This window comes from Oncorhynchus kisutch, linkage group LG14 (assembly GCF_002021735.2).
Source record: "Oncorhynchus kisutch isolate 150728-3 linkage group LG14, Okis_V2, whole genome shotgun sequence".
In the NCBI taxonomy this organism is placed as follows: Eukaryota; Metazoa; Chordata; class Actinopteri; order Salmoniformes; family Salmonidae; genus Oncorhynchus; species Oncorhynchus kisutch.
The window spans coordinates 40,135,015-40,151,180 of NC_034187.2; the positions used below are offsets into that span (position 1 = coordinate 40,135,015).

The window sequence follows — 16,166 nt, forward strand, 5'->3', positions numbered from 1 at the left end:
GCCAGGCAGTGCTGTTTAATAGCAAGGTGAGTGTGCTGACTGGGCATTTCACAAGGGTTTGTGGTTTCCACGTCGTCAAAAGCCTCTCTTTAGCCAAGTCTCAATTGCAGGTGATATAAAAGCAATGGAATTGTTGCTCTCGCCCAAAACACACTCGCATGCAGTGCACTCACACGTGCTAGGGAGTGGCGCTGTCAAATCTAAGCATGCAGAGGCCTCGAAACAAAAATGTAAAAACCTAAAAACACTGTGTTACGGGAAAGTGTAAAAGTCCACTCGACAGAGGCATACACAGTACAGGTGCAAAGTATAGTCGACACGGACACAAAAACAAGGTTACAAACAAGTAGCTTTTTTTATTTGATTGGAATACATAGTCCGCTGTACAGTTGGCAGCTTTGAGAGACCTACATGCAGGAGTGTGGGAAGGTTAAACATGCACAAATGTATTATTACTCGAGGACAGAAAAGCATCCCGCACCGTTTTGCTGTGTATTACCGGCACAGAAAAGCATCCCGCACCGTTTTGCTGTGTATTACCGGCACAGAAAAGCATCCCGCACCGTTTTGCTGTGTATTACCGGCACAGAAAAGCTTGGCGCAGCGACGCCCAGAATAACCTTTTTGATCTGATTTCATAACGTACATTTCTCTCTTCGTTACAACGTTCAGTCCCCCCCCCCCCCCCCATTTCAGAAGCATTTCTAACCATCTATAAACACACTGCAATATAAAAACATGACTTCCAACCCCCCCTAGTTGATTGTACAGGCCAAATTCCCCTGTGTGGGAGTGGGTGTGTGTTGGAGAATCTCCAGTTCTTCACAAGTATGTGTGTGTGTGTCTTGAGGCCTAAACATATTTCTCTTTGGCAGCATTTGCAAACAGCACACAAGATGAACAAACCCTGAATTTATGGGGGGGGGGGGGGGACAGAGTAGCAAAAAACCTGGACCGACTGACTGATTCCTGAACCGCTAATAAAACAGGACGCCACATGGCAAATGACTTAAGACTGTTGACTCCTAGCAGACCCACTCCTGATAAAATGTACATTACTCTCATTCTTCAATGACTATGACACAAGGCTGGCTTCTGACATGTCTCTCTCCTCTTGCCATCTCATAGCTCAAGGTCATGAGACATCTCTCGCACTAAAACAAAAAGGGGAAAGTACTCTCCAGGAATGCATTAATGAGAAAGATGCATACAGTATCTAGCAAAAATGAAATCCTTACAATCAAAGAGGACAAATACTAAATATATTTCAATAAGGCCCACTTTACAAAATTACAAGATTTTCTTAAATAAAATCTGATACAGCTTCCAAAATAAGACATCTTTTGTTTTACAAAACTGACACAAAAATACATGGGCGGAAAACAAAAGAAAAACCCTAAAATTGAATATTTCCCCTTATTTCAGCACAAATAGTCAAAGAGACAGGGTATCCATCTTGGAAAACACTGGCGCTGTCTCACGGACTGTAAAATGGAAACACTGTGGAATGATTTTGGCACAATGTTAGAAGGCAAAGACACGGATGTGATCGAGTGCCATGCCTCACGAAATCATCACAATTGTTGTTGTTTTTTAAATGAAGGACTCCATAATAATTTGTACAATAACAGTCTACAACTCCTCACGCTATCGGACGAGTTGTTGCTTTCAATCAATTTCAATTTGGCCGGTGCAAAAAAAACATGCGCACGCACACACACACACACACACACACACACACACACACACACACACACACACACACACACACACACACACACACACACACACACCCTTTGATGACCATACATTCAGCAAAGAAAAATAATCACAAAGAGTGGAATAAAATTGTCAGGGACACACGCAAAAGTGACTTTTGACAAAAGGGGGCTTACTTATGTAGGGTCTTAAGTTAAGTGCTGGTTAAGTGCAGATTACCGTTCCTGAAGTCCATTGACACCATGAACCCTCCAATTACAAAGGAGGCCTTTGAGGACCAATGCCAACTCATTCCAAAGAGCCATTTCCGGTCTCTTAGCCTCCCTCCGTTAAGTACATTCTCCGCTACTTTGTAAGAGAGGAAAAAACAATGACGTGTAAATAACAGATGTTTATACACCAGAAGATACAGAATGAGGAGAGTTAACCGTTCTGTTCTCATCTCAAAATGGTGGGAGGTTCTTCCTGTCTAAACCTAGTCTTTCTCCTATCATACCTAATCGGACCACCAAAGTTATGGTAACGTTACAGTGAAGTGTTCATGTACACACGGGCCATGTAGGGGAGAAGTGGACGTGCATTTCTGCTGGGGGGGGGGGGGGGGGGGTTCAGACTTCTTTCTTTGAAGCCCATCTCCGGGACGACCCTTGGAGAGCACATTAAACCTATGGTTTCCGACAGCTGCTGTCATCCTGGGACCCCCCCCCCCCGTGTAGGGGGGCAGGGGAGACTGTATGGCGGGGGAAGGGGTGCTGGCCTAACATCATAGGATTAATGATATGATGATACCCGAGCCATGGCGACGTACGTCTATGACCGTTGAAGTGCACGTGTTCTGGGCTCAACTTTGACACGGAGCTCCGAAATCCGTACCTTCTTAAAAAGGAGCTCAAGCTCAATTTACCTACTATCAAAATATCCCCAGTGAGTGATTCGCATCGAGAGTCTGCACAGACACTTGAATATGAGCATTATACATAAATCCCTTGGCTATGATGGACAACAACCACTAGCATGTGGATTTTGGCACATCAGAGCGGCCCAGTTTTGACTGGACACCCATCGACTGCCTCGGTTTCGGGGCTAGTGCTGGACGCTGCCAAATCGTCTCGATTTCCCCCCCAGTATTTATAACCCTCCAAAGTCAAAGGGAAAGACGCGATTAGCTCCAGCCTTGACCTTCGACCTTTCGGTTACCCGGGAGCTGTATATCAGTGTCTGCTGGCAAGCTTTGGCAGCCTGTAAAACGGCTCTCAGAACTAGCATTGCTTATCACGGGCGTTAAGAATCAAGGCATTCTTGAGGTAGGGGAAGGAGGAGAAAAAGGGGGGAAACTGGAACCACTGTACTCTTCCCTTCTCAGAACCACTGTGCAGGACAGAAGTGACAAGGTCGGAAACACAGATTTGGAACGAGTGGCCGGCTGGCGGTTGTCATGCTGGTAACCGAGGAGGACTGGTCGCGGGGCCAAGTCGTCACGTAGCCCTTGGCACATCAGCCCAGGGCTTCTGAACAGCATCAAGCGGTGTGCGTTTGCACTAAACACATGTTCGCAGACGGGCCAGTAGCTGTGTAAGGGACCACATGGCAACACTAATGCTTTATGATGCTGAGCTGAGCTGAACCGGAGCCCTTCTAACAGGCGAATCGAAAGGGCAGAACATTTTGGGCAGCGAACATATGTTTATGGGTCCCAAAACAAAACTTTTCAATTCAAAAGATTGGAAGTTCTTGGTATATTCTGGAAAATGTTCTTCTATAAAATATTCTCTCAATGAGCATTCCTTATACTTGTCCACACAATAACCAGTAGACAAACCTTGACTAAAACTTCCTCTCATAATTCTAGACCAGGATTATCACACACACAGCATTGACAGTAAGGAGGAATAATTATTTAAAAAGGTAAACACGTAAATTGCTAGATAGCAGGAGGGTAATTGCACCTCCAATTTCCACAGGGTTAGAGGAATACAAGGTGGTGATTTCAGGGTCGGGGGTCATTATTTTTGTATTCTGTGTGATGACTTCTTCCATTTCCCATTCTCAATACGCTATGAAATCTAAAAAGGCCTGTAAATGATAGGTCCCCATCACCAAACTGCAAAGTTCACAATGAAAAATAGGTATATGCATTTTGTAGTAAATAATTAATAAATATGAAAGCTACAGTGAAAATGCTGGTTGGCTGGTACTATACAGGTAAAGCTAAACTACAACAACTGACCGGTATCATGGGGAAACTCCTACCTCTCTGGTCAATCTCGCATAGGAAACTTGATATCTGACTGGCGAGACCTCTAAGAGAACTAGTGAACAAGCTGGCCGTAGAACGATATGAACCGTATTAACACCTGTATTACCCCATTCTGGATCCAACGTCCTAGTCATCGCATGGCGTAATAATACACTGACTCTCCAATAGGATCTGAGGGGGGAGGTTAATTAGCTCTTTTGCTTTACAATGACAGCCAAGCCAACAAGCAAAGGTCATTCTCAGGTTCAGCTGCCATTCCTGAAGCGATATGGTACCCCTCCTACCAGAGTTTGTAGTTAGGAGTTTAGAGTTCACAGAGTATTGCCTTTATGAATATTGCAGTGTGTATATGTAAGAGTATATCAGACCTCAAAACTAGGCTGGTGGTGTTTCTATGGCACCCCCATGATTTCTAGGTTTATGGCCAGAGTGACACCAAACCTTCCCTTATCCAACAACAAAAAGTCCAGTTTTAATATTAAAACAAAATACATTTCTATAGAAAAGAAAAAAAAGTTGAGTTGAGACGATTCGCACTGCGAACCCAGTCGCGTACATTTGGACTGATTGTTCCTTGTGGATATTGGACAACACGAGCCCAATGCCTTGCTTCCTGTGCTGGATTGGCTGTTCACAGCAGCGCTGCAGAGTTTACAGCTAGATCCAGGTCAGCAGTTCCAGTCGGAGCCTCCATTCTGTGTCCAGTCCAGGGAGGGAGGTGTGCTGAAGCAAAGCACCCTAGGAATAGTAGTCCTCTTCCAGATGACTAATATTCAGTATATGCCCCCTCCCCAAGCTAAAATACATGCATTCAATTATTCATTGAGTGCAGACAAAAAAGGGGTGGACCTTCTTTTTTGCCATTTGTCCAAACAGACAATCCGCTCTATTCCACAATTCCAGTTGGGAGGGGGGGGGGGGGGGGTGATGGTGAGCAACAGGGAGTGAATGACTGAGAAACAAAATGAAGCACAATCTGAAGGTTTGATCAAAGTCCTTGGCTACCAACTTCCGTAATGCTTAGGTTCTGGTGTTGAAGACGATATGTTGTATGCAGCCTATAAGTAAATAAGAATGTGCATCTATGACAGGGTCCTTATCTTTGTTGTTCTTAAAGCAGAGGGCATGCAGGAGGCACACAACTTCAAAACGCTCCTCTTATACAGTACGTAGAAACATGCAAAGCCCTACATTCAAACCCCTTTCAGGCCGACATTATGCATTCTCTGGGACGATAGTCATGTTTTGTGGGTTTAAAAATAGCTTTAGGTGCATGTGTGTGTGTGTGCGCAATGTGCAAAATAAAACCCTGCAAAAATGCTATGGTTGTCGGTAAAGAACGACAAATAGTTGGTCGGGACAATATTTTGTGCCGATATTAGCCTTTCCTATTCTATCGGCGCAGCCGGTTTCCCTTTTAAAGCCTCAGCGCCTCTCGTGTGAAACTCCTGCAAGCCGGCACCACCCATTGCTAGTTAGCCTGTCCTCAAGGAACCTCTGGGATGCTTGCTAGCTACCCACTCATGCTGCATATAAATTTAGCACACTTGAATAGTGCCACATGGAATGTAGAAATGTTTAGTGTTAATTTACTGTTTGGCAAAACAATGTCCATACAGACTGCAGCACTTTACAAAACAACATACCAATAGCTAGTGTTCATAAAGACAACTTTGCTAACGTCAGTTCACTACCCTAGAACTTTTTGTGGTAGCTACCATAAAGCAAAACATGCTCATTTCAAAGCTGATTGTCAACAAAAATTGGGTTAATAATTCACTGCTAAATGACTACATGAGTGGCCAGTGGTTTCTTCTCTCGAATTGCCTGGCTACATGAGTCCTGAGTGGTGTATTTTCTCTTAAAAAAGGTGCTACACCTCAAATTTCTCCCAAGTTGGAAGCTAGGTGAATTGTAACAGCACTCGGCCGCATTCAAAACAAATCTCCCCCTCCCCAGCATCCCATTTCCCCATAACAAGGCGGAGGCTCACACTTTACTTCTCACACCTTTAACTTTTGGTTTTCGTCCACCAGCTTTTTGTTTTTGAAAAGATATTTCACAGCGATTTAGATGGTACAATGATTCCCTACACCAGTGGTCACCAACCGGTCGATTGCGAGCGACTGGTTGATCTCCAAGCATTTCTAGTCAATCACCAAACATTTCTGTAAAAAAACTATGATAAAGCCTTGCGTTCCTATTTTTATTTTTTTATTGGTTTCTCACTGTTGACGGTAAGTTTACCTGATTCAGCAGCCCTAGCGATGGGAAGGCAAATTAATCCCATTTTGAACCACTTCATGTGTCTGAAAGTGGAACGCCGACCTACCCGGCAGGCCCAGAAAGCAATTCAAGTGCACCTATAGGCCTACCTATGTCTAATCAGATCACTGCTCAGATCACTGCACTGTTTCCCCGAGCAATAGACTGTAAAAAGAAGCAAAGTTGATACTGTGAGATTTCAAAAAACATTTAAAACCATGGACTAGAGAGACTCAACAAATACATCAAAGAGTTTCTGTTTTTATGAGTAAGTTCATGTCTAAGTTGCTATTCAGCACTGTCAACACACTGTTCAACACCTTTTATAAGCCATAAAATGCACTTTCTCCCTACTTCCACTCACGCTACAACCAGCACTGCTGCTGCAATAAATGAGTACAGCAAAGCTTGCGTTGTTATTATTAGTGGCTTGTCTTTTTTAATATCAAGGAATATTTAACTTTCTCTGGCAACATGGAATATTGCATGAAGCAGAAATAATGCAGTGCGACTTGAGTTTCGCCATCAGATGGAAGACTGTGTCCCATTTTCACAGCAGAGGGAGGGAGAGCGAAGGGACGGTGAGTCGGGTGAGGGTCAACCTCACCGCTGCTCGCTCCCTTCTCAGACTGCCCAATAGATCCAGGCAATCAGTCCAGTAAAAAAAAAAATTAAATGGATCTATTACCAGTGTGATCATATACCCATAATTCCAAAATGAGAAGAACAACATTGGCACGGCAATTCAAGCATAGTCCATATGCAGCGATAATGTATTGGGCCTATAGCCTACTGCACAAACCTCATTGCTACATAACCGTTTTTAATTGGTTAATGTTGCATAGGCGTACGTTTTTTTTAAGTCATGTTAAAAAAAAAGAGCGGTAGATCTCGGCTTGCATTTTTTACTCAAGGTGATCTCGACTCAGAAAAGGTTGGTGACCACTGCCCTACACTGTTAAGTGTTTGTTTTCTCACAAACTGAAATTGAGCGAACAGTGTAGAATTTTAACAACCAGTAAATGACGGAGCGACTTCTACATTGTCCGATTGACCCCTTTCCCACTAGATAACACAGCCACAAAGTCAAAACAGCTTTCCCATTTTGACAACAGATGCAGCTCTGGCGGGAGAAATCACTATGCGAATATCACAGCCAATCACAACACTGGCGGATAAGTAACACTGTGAAACACTATCATTCCTCTCTATTATGAACATTTTCTATAATTACAATGCAACAATTCAGAAAAATCCTATGTGTAGCACCTTTAAAGAGACAGCGCACGTCTTCATAAAAGAAGACAATAGGCTACTTCTATTAACATTTTGTCGATCACTAGGCCTAACAGGGTTTGGTAGACTACTTTCTAAATGGAATGTGTTACAGTTACCTGTCCAAAATTGTAATCAGTAACAATATGATTACTCTCAGTTACTTTTGGATTACTTTCCTCTTAAGAGGCATGCGAAGAAGACAAAAAGGATCCATCAAACACATTTGGTGTGTCATCATAGTGGTGTCTTACTTCTGGTCAGACTCCCTCAAGTGGAACAAACTTAACACTTGCACCTTTTTTCAATGATTCATTGAATGTCATTGAAAAAACAGAACGGTATCACAATGTATGTTTTTCCCACAAACATCATTTCTGAATTTAAAAGTAATCAAGTTTACTCCCCAACCCTGAGGCTAACATGGTCCCAAATAGAAGGGAAACAGATTGTCATCTGTAGACCCATAGATCATTGAAATGAGCCCAAATTAGTTCAAAAGCTGAATGCATGCAGTCGTATTGGGTATGATTTGACCTGTATTGTGAGTAGGCAAGCCAATGCCATCTTGATTTACCCAGTTTATCAAGAGATTAAGCATTCAAAACAATGATTACCATTGTGTTATGTAGATTATTTTTTTTAAAGTACAATTGATTGTATAATTGATTTATGGCTGTCTCTGGGAATTTATCAAAATGCTAAAATGTAATTATATTCATTATCGGCATAAAATATTGTCCATCGGCCTCCTTGACCTCCAAAAATCAGTATCAGTATAGGCCCTTAAACCCATATTGGTTGTTCTCTAGTTGTCAGTATAAAGCAAATGCATGGTCTATGCGCTCACCGAATTAAGTTTGAATAAGTCAAAGATCAGAGTAGATTTATTTTTAATCCAAGTAATTCGCTCCCCGTTTCTGGTCACATGGGTACATCCTTTGTGCTGCTCCGCTGGGAAGTTCCAAAGTGAGGTCTTGTAACGGTCCACTCCGAAAGACAACAAATCCTTCCTTCCTGTGTCTCTCCTCTTCTCCCCCCCCCCCCACACACACACAAGCACACACACCTCTAGGCCCAGTCACCCAAGTGATCATCTCTCCCTTGTCGAGTCTGAGGAATACATTATAATACATCTGGTAGGAGAAGATGCGGAAGAGGATACATTCACTGGTGGTGAGGTCCACACCAGAGCGATACTGTATATGGGCATATTATAATACAACTGATGTTGTGTCAAATGGAAGGGTGTGGTTGAAGGTTTCAGAGGGCGGCCATCTTGTTTTTGCACACCGAGAAGCATGGGTAGGTGCTGGACAGGGACTTGAGAGTTGTTATTCTTCTGTATGGCTGTGACTGCTGTTGCTCGGGGATTTAGATATGCTTGATACAGTACATTTCTCCTTGTTGAGGGGCTCCAAGCAGTTTGGGGGCATGGAGAGCTCTGGGAAAAAAAGAGTGCACAAGTCGTATACTAAGAGAGGGCTGGGCGGCGTCATTCGAGTAGGAGTAAAACTTGTACTTCCTTTGATTAAAGTACGAAGTGCAGTCAAGCAGTCACTAGTGGCTCAGTCTGGAGTCACATTTTTATCCTCTGACGGAGTTCTAAAAAGATTCCCACCATAACAATACAGTAGTTGTAATAGTCATGGCTATTACACAGTTTCAGTGAGATGAGAAGATAATCTCTCATGTTATCTTCAGGTGATAACACTATACAGTATCAACCTGTATACACTATCAGAAACTATATCAAAAATTAAAGATACTCTTGTTAATTAGAAAGCAGGCTCCTCTGACATGTCTCTCTGGATAAATGACAAAAATGTCAAATGTAATATCCTACCTGGACATTATGAAGCGGAGCTACTAAGACGGTTGGCCGGTTTAGTTGTCGGTCTGACGGTTGCTCCATGGTCGATTGCCGCGCCCGGTCATCCTCTCCGCATGGCCAGCCTGACCCCTACTGGACCACAGCTCTGGTCTGGAAGCCGTGGTTCCCGTTCCTCTGCTGGCCCCTAGGTCAGGCCTGGAGCTCCTCACTCTCTCCCTCTCGTAGGTACCCAGGTCACCGGGCGCCGGCCTCGTCCTCCGTGACCAAGAGCTGGAGTTAGTGTTGTCAGCAGCCTAGTCACAGTGAAACAGAAACAACAAACACTTATAGGTCATTAACTCAACGGTCTGTGAGAAGAAGTGAAATCTTGGCAAGCCGCTGCGACTGTGGATTTTGCCACAAAACAGAGGGAGAAAAAAAACCTTAGACCGAAAACAAGACACCCCAGTGAGGAATTTATAATTTATATGGGTCTCGACTAGCAAATGAGCACCCTATAAAACTTGCTTGCATACCTTCACGCAACCTCAATGACCTTGTTCTAGGAAAGTGAGAGATGACAGTGCAGTTAGTAAACGTCTGAAAGCAAAGGCCTATGATTTCAGTTTTAAAAAGGCTGTAGTACTGTAATTAATGACAGGCCGTTGGAATCCCATCCTGCCTACCGCAGCAGAACGTTGCTAATTGCCCTTAATGGCCGCTCTGCGTCTCCTGGGGAAGACGGGCAGGCAGACAAGAAGCCTGTTACAATGCGAAGGGCTGCCAAACGGGCAGGGCAGATCCAAGATGGCAACTTCCTGTTCTATTCATCCCAAAGGGAAGAAATGACCAGAGCACATTCTGCATTGACTACAGCATTACAGCTGAAGAGTTGGGTTATACTGTGTTTTCAGTGTAACCATATGTATATTATGCTTCATGAACACCAAATGTACAATGGTCATGTTCTTTTTGGGGGAATTGTTTTCATCACCAAACCACAGGATTATTTTCTGAGCCATTGAAGCTGCAACTCTTGACATTTTTCCTGTAGATAGTGGAGATGACTCCTTATTCTAGAAAAAAGTTTATTAAAAAGGTCCCGGGTTGGATGGGCCTACAAATATAGGTTATTTAAGTATTTCAGGGGAGTGGCTTAAATAAGGCAATGAGTGCAAAAACCCCAGAAGCTACTAGGGACATTTTCCCATAACTACATTTTAATTTCAGAAAATATTTCTGCTTGTGGAATGTCGGAACGTTATAAATGTTGGTTAGGCAATTTGATCTGCCACATGAGCAGAGGAAATGTACTGGGAACGCCAAGTGCTGAAGCCCTCATCACAAACCTGCTTTGTTCCCGCTTCACTCAAATACCTTATGATTGGGGGCTGATATGTTTTTTTTTAGTAACAAAACAAAAAAAACTAGACATCAAATCTGGCCCCACTTTTTGTTTTGAGATAAAAAAAGGAAAACGTTTGGGTGGGGTGTATTTCTGGAGTTAAGACAATAGACTTTTGACAAAGACTCAGAAAATCACTCAGTTCTGAAAACACCCCTTCAGGCAGAAGTCATGAAAACGTTTTGGCTTATATTACAGCACAGAATCATGGCCAACTACCCAGGTTACCTCGAGGCCAACTACCCAGGTTACCTCGAGGCCAACACACATGGAGTGTTACATGCATTACATGCCTTGCAAAACATGCCATTGCTTTGACATGAAAGCAGTCTAATTCTGGTTGCGTTTCAGAAGTACATCACTTACGTTCCATTGTTAGAAGCGAAGTGCGCCAAAAAGCTAGTCTCCAAGCAGACAATGCTCATTACACCCAAGGTAATACATTTCAGAGAAGCCTTAATTCAATCCGCTTATTAAAATTTATGTTTTGAGGTCTTTGTCCAGGGAAGACTTTAATAGCTCTAACATACCTTGTGGAACCCATTTCTCAATCATTTTTCTTACAGGCCATTGGGATCTCCTCTGATGTTTAAACCACCAACCAGCTCTCCTCCGTGGAATCGTCCAACTTTAACTCCAGCGCAGATCGTTTTTCCAGGCTTTTTAGGTCAAGTCGGGCAAAAACCAACCAGAATGACAGCATGGGCCATGCATTTCACCTTGTTGCCACTGAGTTTGACTGACTCACACAAAGGATGTTTTCGTATCGCAATCAGACAGATCGAGCTATGGTCCACAGCCAACCATAAGTTCACAGCCCATTCACATACCATCTGAGGTTTCTTAGTTTTACAGTGGGCTGCAAAAAAACAACACTGACGTTCTGTGCTGTACTTGGAGGTGAGAATGGAGAGTTAGTGAGGCTGTATGCAGTCAGTCGCCATTTTCCCACTGGCCATTAAAACCACACAGAGACCCTTATAATCTGATGCTATAATGCTGTCACGAATGTGACCTTTCAATGGAATAAGAGATGTCCCCTAGGATCTCTATGATGAGGGGTCAAACAAATGACAACCAAATAAATGATATGAGATAAATCGCCATCTACTGACAGATAGTCACCCTCTGTACTGAAGGACATCAAATTGCTGGGTCTTCTCTTTAGTGGCTATTGATTATGTGGGGTTAGCCTGACAGTGGTCATAACAGGCAGAGGTTAAAACGTCTGGCTCAAGATCAATTTCTATAAAAACAACTGATAGAAAAATGGACACTAAAACTATGGCTGATCAATGATCAGAGAAAAAGGCCTCATGATAGGCAGAGCTACTGTGCATTGTTGTTAAACACTCACTGATATAGCAAACCGTGTAAATTAAACATCACCCTGGGACAGCAGAGCTGTGTGTAGACTAGGGCCGACTATTTTGTCAATGGTTTGGTCGATAGGCTGTTGGTCGACCGAGATTTCTTCAGTCGAGCAGTCGCAAGATGCCTTAAGCCCTTTTCTAACGAATACTAACGACACAACTGGAATAAGAGAGGACGACGGCCTTTGGTGAAGTGAACAGAGAGAGAGGCATTTTGGAAACAAGCACTGTTGATTTATAACAATATTCCCTTTGGGAGGGCGCAGAGGCAACAATGAGTGATTGGAACACAAAAAAAAAAAAATCACAACAAATTAGGTAGTTCATCAGCAGCACACAGCTGGTTTTGCACTTCAGGAACAAGTCGGTTGCATGGAAAGACTTCATCCTATCAGGGAGGGCTAATGTGAGTAATGGGAAAGAGGATGGATGGAGGGAATAAGATTAATGAACTGGACCGTGTTAAGTTCACGTGCTGGAATTGACTTGAGTGGGGGGGGGGTTTACGTGTTAGGCTGATTTCATTCAAATGCATCCTCCAGCGATTCTTTAACCGCTCCTGATATAAAGGGGATATCCCAATTATAAATCAAATAAAGTACACACACTAAAAGGGTAAAAAAAATAAAAATGTTTTAGCAACAGTGGCTTCAAGGAGTTGGTTTGATGGTCAAATGTGATGTCATCAGCCTCCCCCTTTGCTTAAGGAGCAATAGAAAACAAAAGAGGAAAGACACCCCCCCACTGACGGCTAACGAGGGGCTATAGGGGGCATTATAAAAGCAGAGTGTGACAGCAATTATAGATCTAAGGGCCGTGTTGCCGGCATGTTATTTATTTAATGTCTTGCTCGGCGGGAGATGAAAAGGTTGGTGGAGGGCTGGTGACCTTAGCATCGGAGGCCTGTGTTTGTTTTGACTGCGAGGGGAGCTGGGTGAGTCGAGTTGCACACGATCAAACAGAGCCTCGTCGGCCAACCAGCAGATTAGACAAAGACACATCCGCAGCTCTGTTAAAGAGGGAGCCCTGACCTCCTTGACCCCTGACCAGACCCCTCATAATTAGCCGGACCCAGAAATGTACAGTTCAGAGGCTACAGCCACAACAAGCATCACTGTTGTGTGACAACCCATAGATCTAGTCATGCCTGCCTAGTGCTTGTATTAAAGAAGCATAACTTCAGCTAGTGTGAGCTATGAAGCAGACACAAAACAGCCCAGACAGACCATTCCAATGACAGCTTTAACAATACGCTTGTTGTTTCCCCTTCATAAGATATGCGCCATGGAAGATAAATATGAACATGGCTGATGGATGAGGGGGTATGGGGGGGGGGGGGGGGGGCAGTTGTCATTTTCACCTCATCTATTTGAGGCCCTGTATAACCTTTAGCTGTATAACGTATAGATGTGCCTCCCCACTGCAAGTGGATATGGATAAGAGAAGGAGAGGAATAATGAGGTCTTTTTGGCTAGAGCAGAGGTTTTCATGTGATATTTGAGTGACAAAAACATCTATGGGCAAAAAAATTAAAAAAATAAACATTTCTAGAAAGCATTATAGCTACGTGAATTGACATTTTAGTTATATCGAACGCATGCTTATCTGCATGCGTGCCGGTACATATCAGATTGACCCACATTCAACCAGTAAATGTGAACAAGCTTGTCTCTCGTGTCCGTTTTAATAAAAGTGAACGTGTCAGACAGTCAGCCTTCTCTCAGACATAACTGACCAGACTACATGCTATGCTTAATAAGCAGCTAAATATCTGACACCAGTTGTCTGAACTACATTGTGGGAAATGGAGTCAAATGGAGGCCAGCTACACAGAGGTGTGCCTTTGAACAATGCCCATCTTCAATTATGTCAGGAATAGCACACCGGCTGGCAGGTCACAGTTGGTAAGCTCTGGCACAAAAAATACAAGCAAGGGGGGGGGGGGGGGGGGGGGGGGGGGGGGGGGGGGGGGGGCGACCCTTGAGGTTTTTGTAAAAAATTAAAATCCTCCCTGTTGAGGTCTTTTCATTTTCATCCTCCCTCTCTTTTTTGTCCCACCCTTTTCTCTTTGTGCTGACTTCAGCACCAGGAATCAGGCTCAGAGAACTGCTATGCTGAGCTTGAAGTTTTAGGCCCGGCGTCAGTGAAAAAGAGTGTCTGAACACTCATGCAAAGTGGACACACCAGAAAGCTAGAGTTGGTGTTTTCTGGACTATATTTTCCAAATAGCAAAGTAGGTACACACAGTGCTCTAATTGAGGGGGTGTGTGCCATACCCCTTTGTTAGCTTAAAGATGTCCTCCAGTGATTTTGTTAACGTTTCCTGTTGAAAAGCAATATCCCAATTATAAATACAGTAAAGTACAGACACTAAAGGAAAAATATATGTTTTGAGCAAATATTGCATTTTTTTAGACAACTGAAAACTTCAAGGAGTAGGACATTCAAGGAATAATTGGCCTTCACCTTTGCTTGAGGAAAAATAGCAGAGCAATAGAGAACAAGAGAGAGAAAAAAGTCCCACCCCCCCACTTGTGCCATGTCATGAGGATACCTGGACCACCTATTGAGATGGGCCTTTTGTTAGTAAATCAGGTGTTACATGAGGTGAAAAGGAGAATGAAGTGCCACTAAGATTTAGCACTTTTTAAAATGTATTTCTTTTTTACAGTGAAAATCTCAAAAATCCTTAGCAGAGGCAAAACGACAGCTGGGCCTGATTGAGAAGAGGGAGGAGAAAAGGGTCAATCGTAACAGCAGTAGCCTATCAACATACTGTACAATTCCTAATGTGTGTGACGCATAAAGCCTAGTTTGAGCAGCAAGCATGCGCAGCTCAAACAACTGGTTGTCCCGAGGAGCAGCTCACAGACGAATGACTGCGATAAGAGTATTTTAACATTTTTACATTCATTTAACCTTTATTTAACTAGGCAAGTCAGTTAACATCTTGGATATAGGGGGCGCTCTTTTAATTTATGGATAAAAAAACGTGCCCGTTTTAAGCGCAATATTTTGTCACGAAAAGATGCTCAACTATGCATATAATTGGCAGCTTTGGAAAGAAAACTCTAAGGTTTCCAAAACTGCAAAGATATTATCTGTGAGTGCCACAGAACTCATGCTACAGGCGAAACCAAGATAAAACTTCAACCAGGAAATGGGCAGAATTTTTGAAGCTCTGTTTTCCATTGTCTCCTTATATGGCTGTGAATGCGCCGGGAATGAGCCTGCCCTTCCTATCGTTTCTGCAGCATTGCGACGTATTTGTAGGCATATCATTGGAAGATTGGTCATAAGAGACTACATTTACCAGGGGTCCGCCCGGTGTCCTTTGTCTAAATTGGTGCGTAATCTACAAGCTGCACGCAGTCATCCAGTGATTGAGAGGAGAGAGGAGGCTTTCAACGAACGATATATCATGAAGAGATGCGAAAAACACCTTGAGGATTGATTCTAAACAACGTTTGCCATGTTTCAGTCGATATTTTGGAGTTAATTTGGAAAAAAGGTCTGCGTTTTGAAGACTGAATTTTCGGGTTTTTTTGGTAGCCAAACATGACGCACCAAACGAAGCAATTTCTCCTAAACAAATAATCTTTCAGGAAAAACTGAGCATTTGCTATCTAACTGAGAGTCTCCTCATTGAAAACATCTGAAGTTCTTCAAAGGTAATGATTTTATTTGAATGATTTTCAGTTTTTTGTGAAAATGTTGCCTGCTAATGCTAACGCTAAATGCTACGCTAGCTGTTACACAAATGCTTGTTTTGCTATGGTTGAGAAGCATATTTTGAAAATCTAAGATGACAGTGTTGTTAACAAAAGGCTAAGCTTGAGAGCTAGCATATTCATTTCATTTCATTTGCGATTTTCATGAATAGTTAACGTTGCGTTATGGTAATGAGCTTGAGGCTGTATTCACGATCCAGGATCCGGGATGGCTCGACCCAAGAAGTTAAGAACAGATTCTTATTTACAATGATGGCCTACACCGGCCAAACCCGGACGACACTGGGAAAAATTGTGCGCCGCCCTATGGACTCTCAATTAGAGGTCG

The 16,166-nt window shown here is 43.1% G+C and overlaps 1 protein-coding gene across 3 annotated transcripts in view; it reads right to left on the minus strand.

The window, feature by feature from the left end:
* Positions 1 to 331: 331 nt before the first annotated feature.
* Positions 332 to 16,166, minus strand: part of LOC109903850 (leucine zipper protein 1-like) — an 81,331-nt gene continuing 65,496 nt past the window's right edge. Inside the window, exons 4-6 of one of the 3 annotated variants that reach the window (XR_004202792.1) lie at positions 9,866 to 9,891; positions 9,363 to 9,643; positions 7,723 to 8,960 (exon numbers count right to left, since the gene is read on the minus strand). Coding sequence is in view for 2 of the 3 variants with exons in the window: in XM_020500840.2 (XP_020356429.1) it covers positions 9,404 to 9,643 (240 nt within the window). In the remaining variant the exon portion in view is untranslated. Of the gene's footprint in view, positions 8,961 to 9,362; positions 9,644 to 9,865; positions 9,892 to 16,166 lie in introns of all 3 variants that reach the window. The other 2 variants (XM_020500840.2, XM_031788404.1) reach the window with 2 other exon arrangements.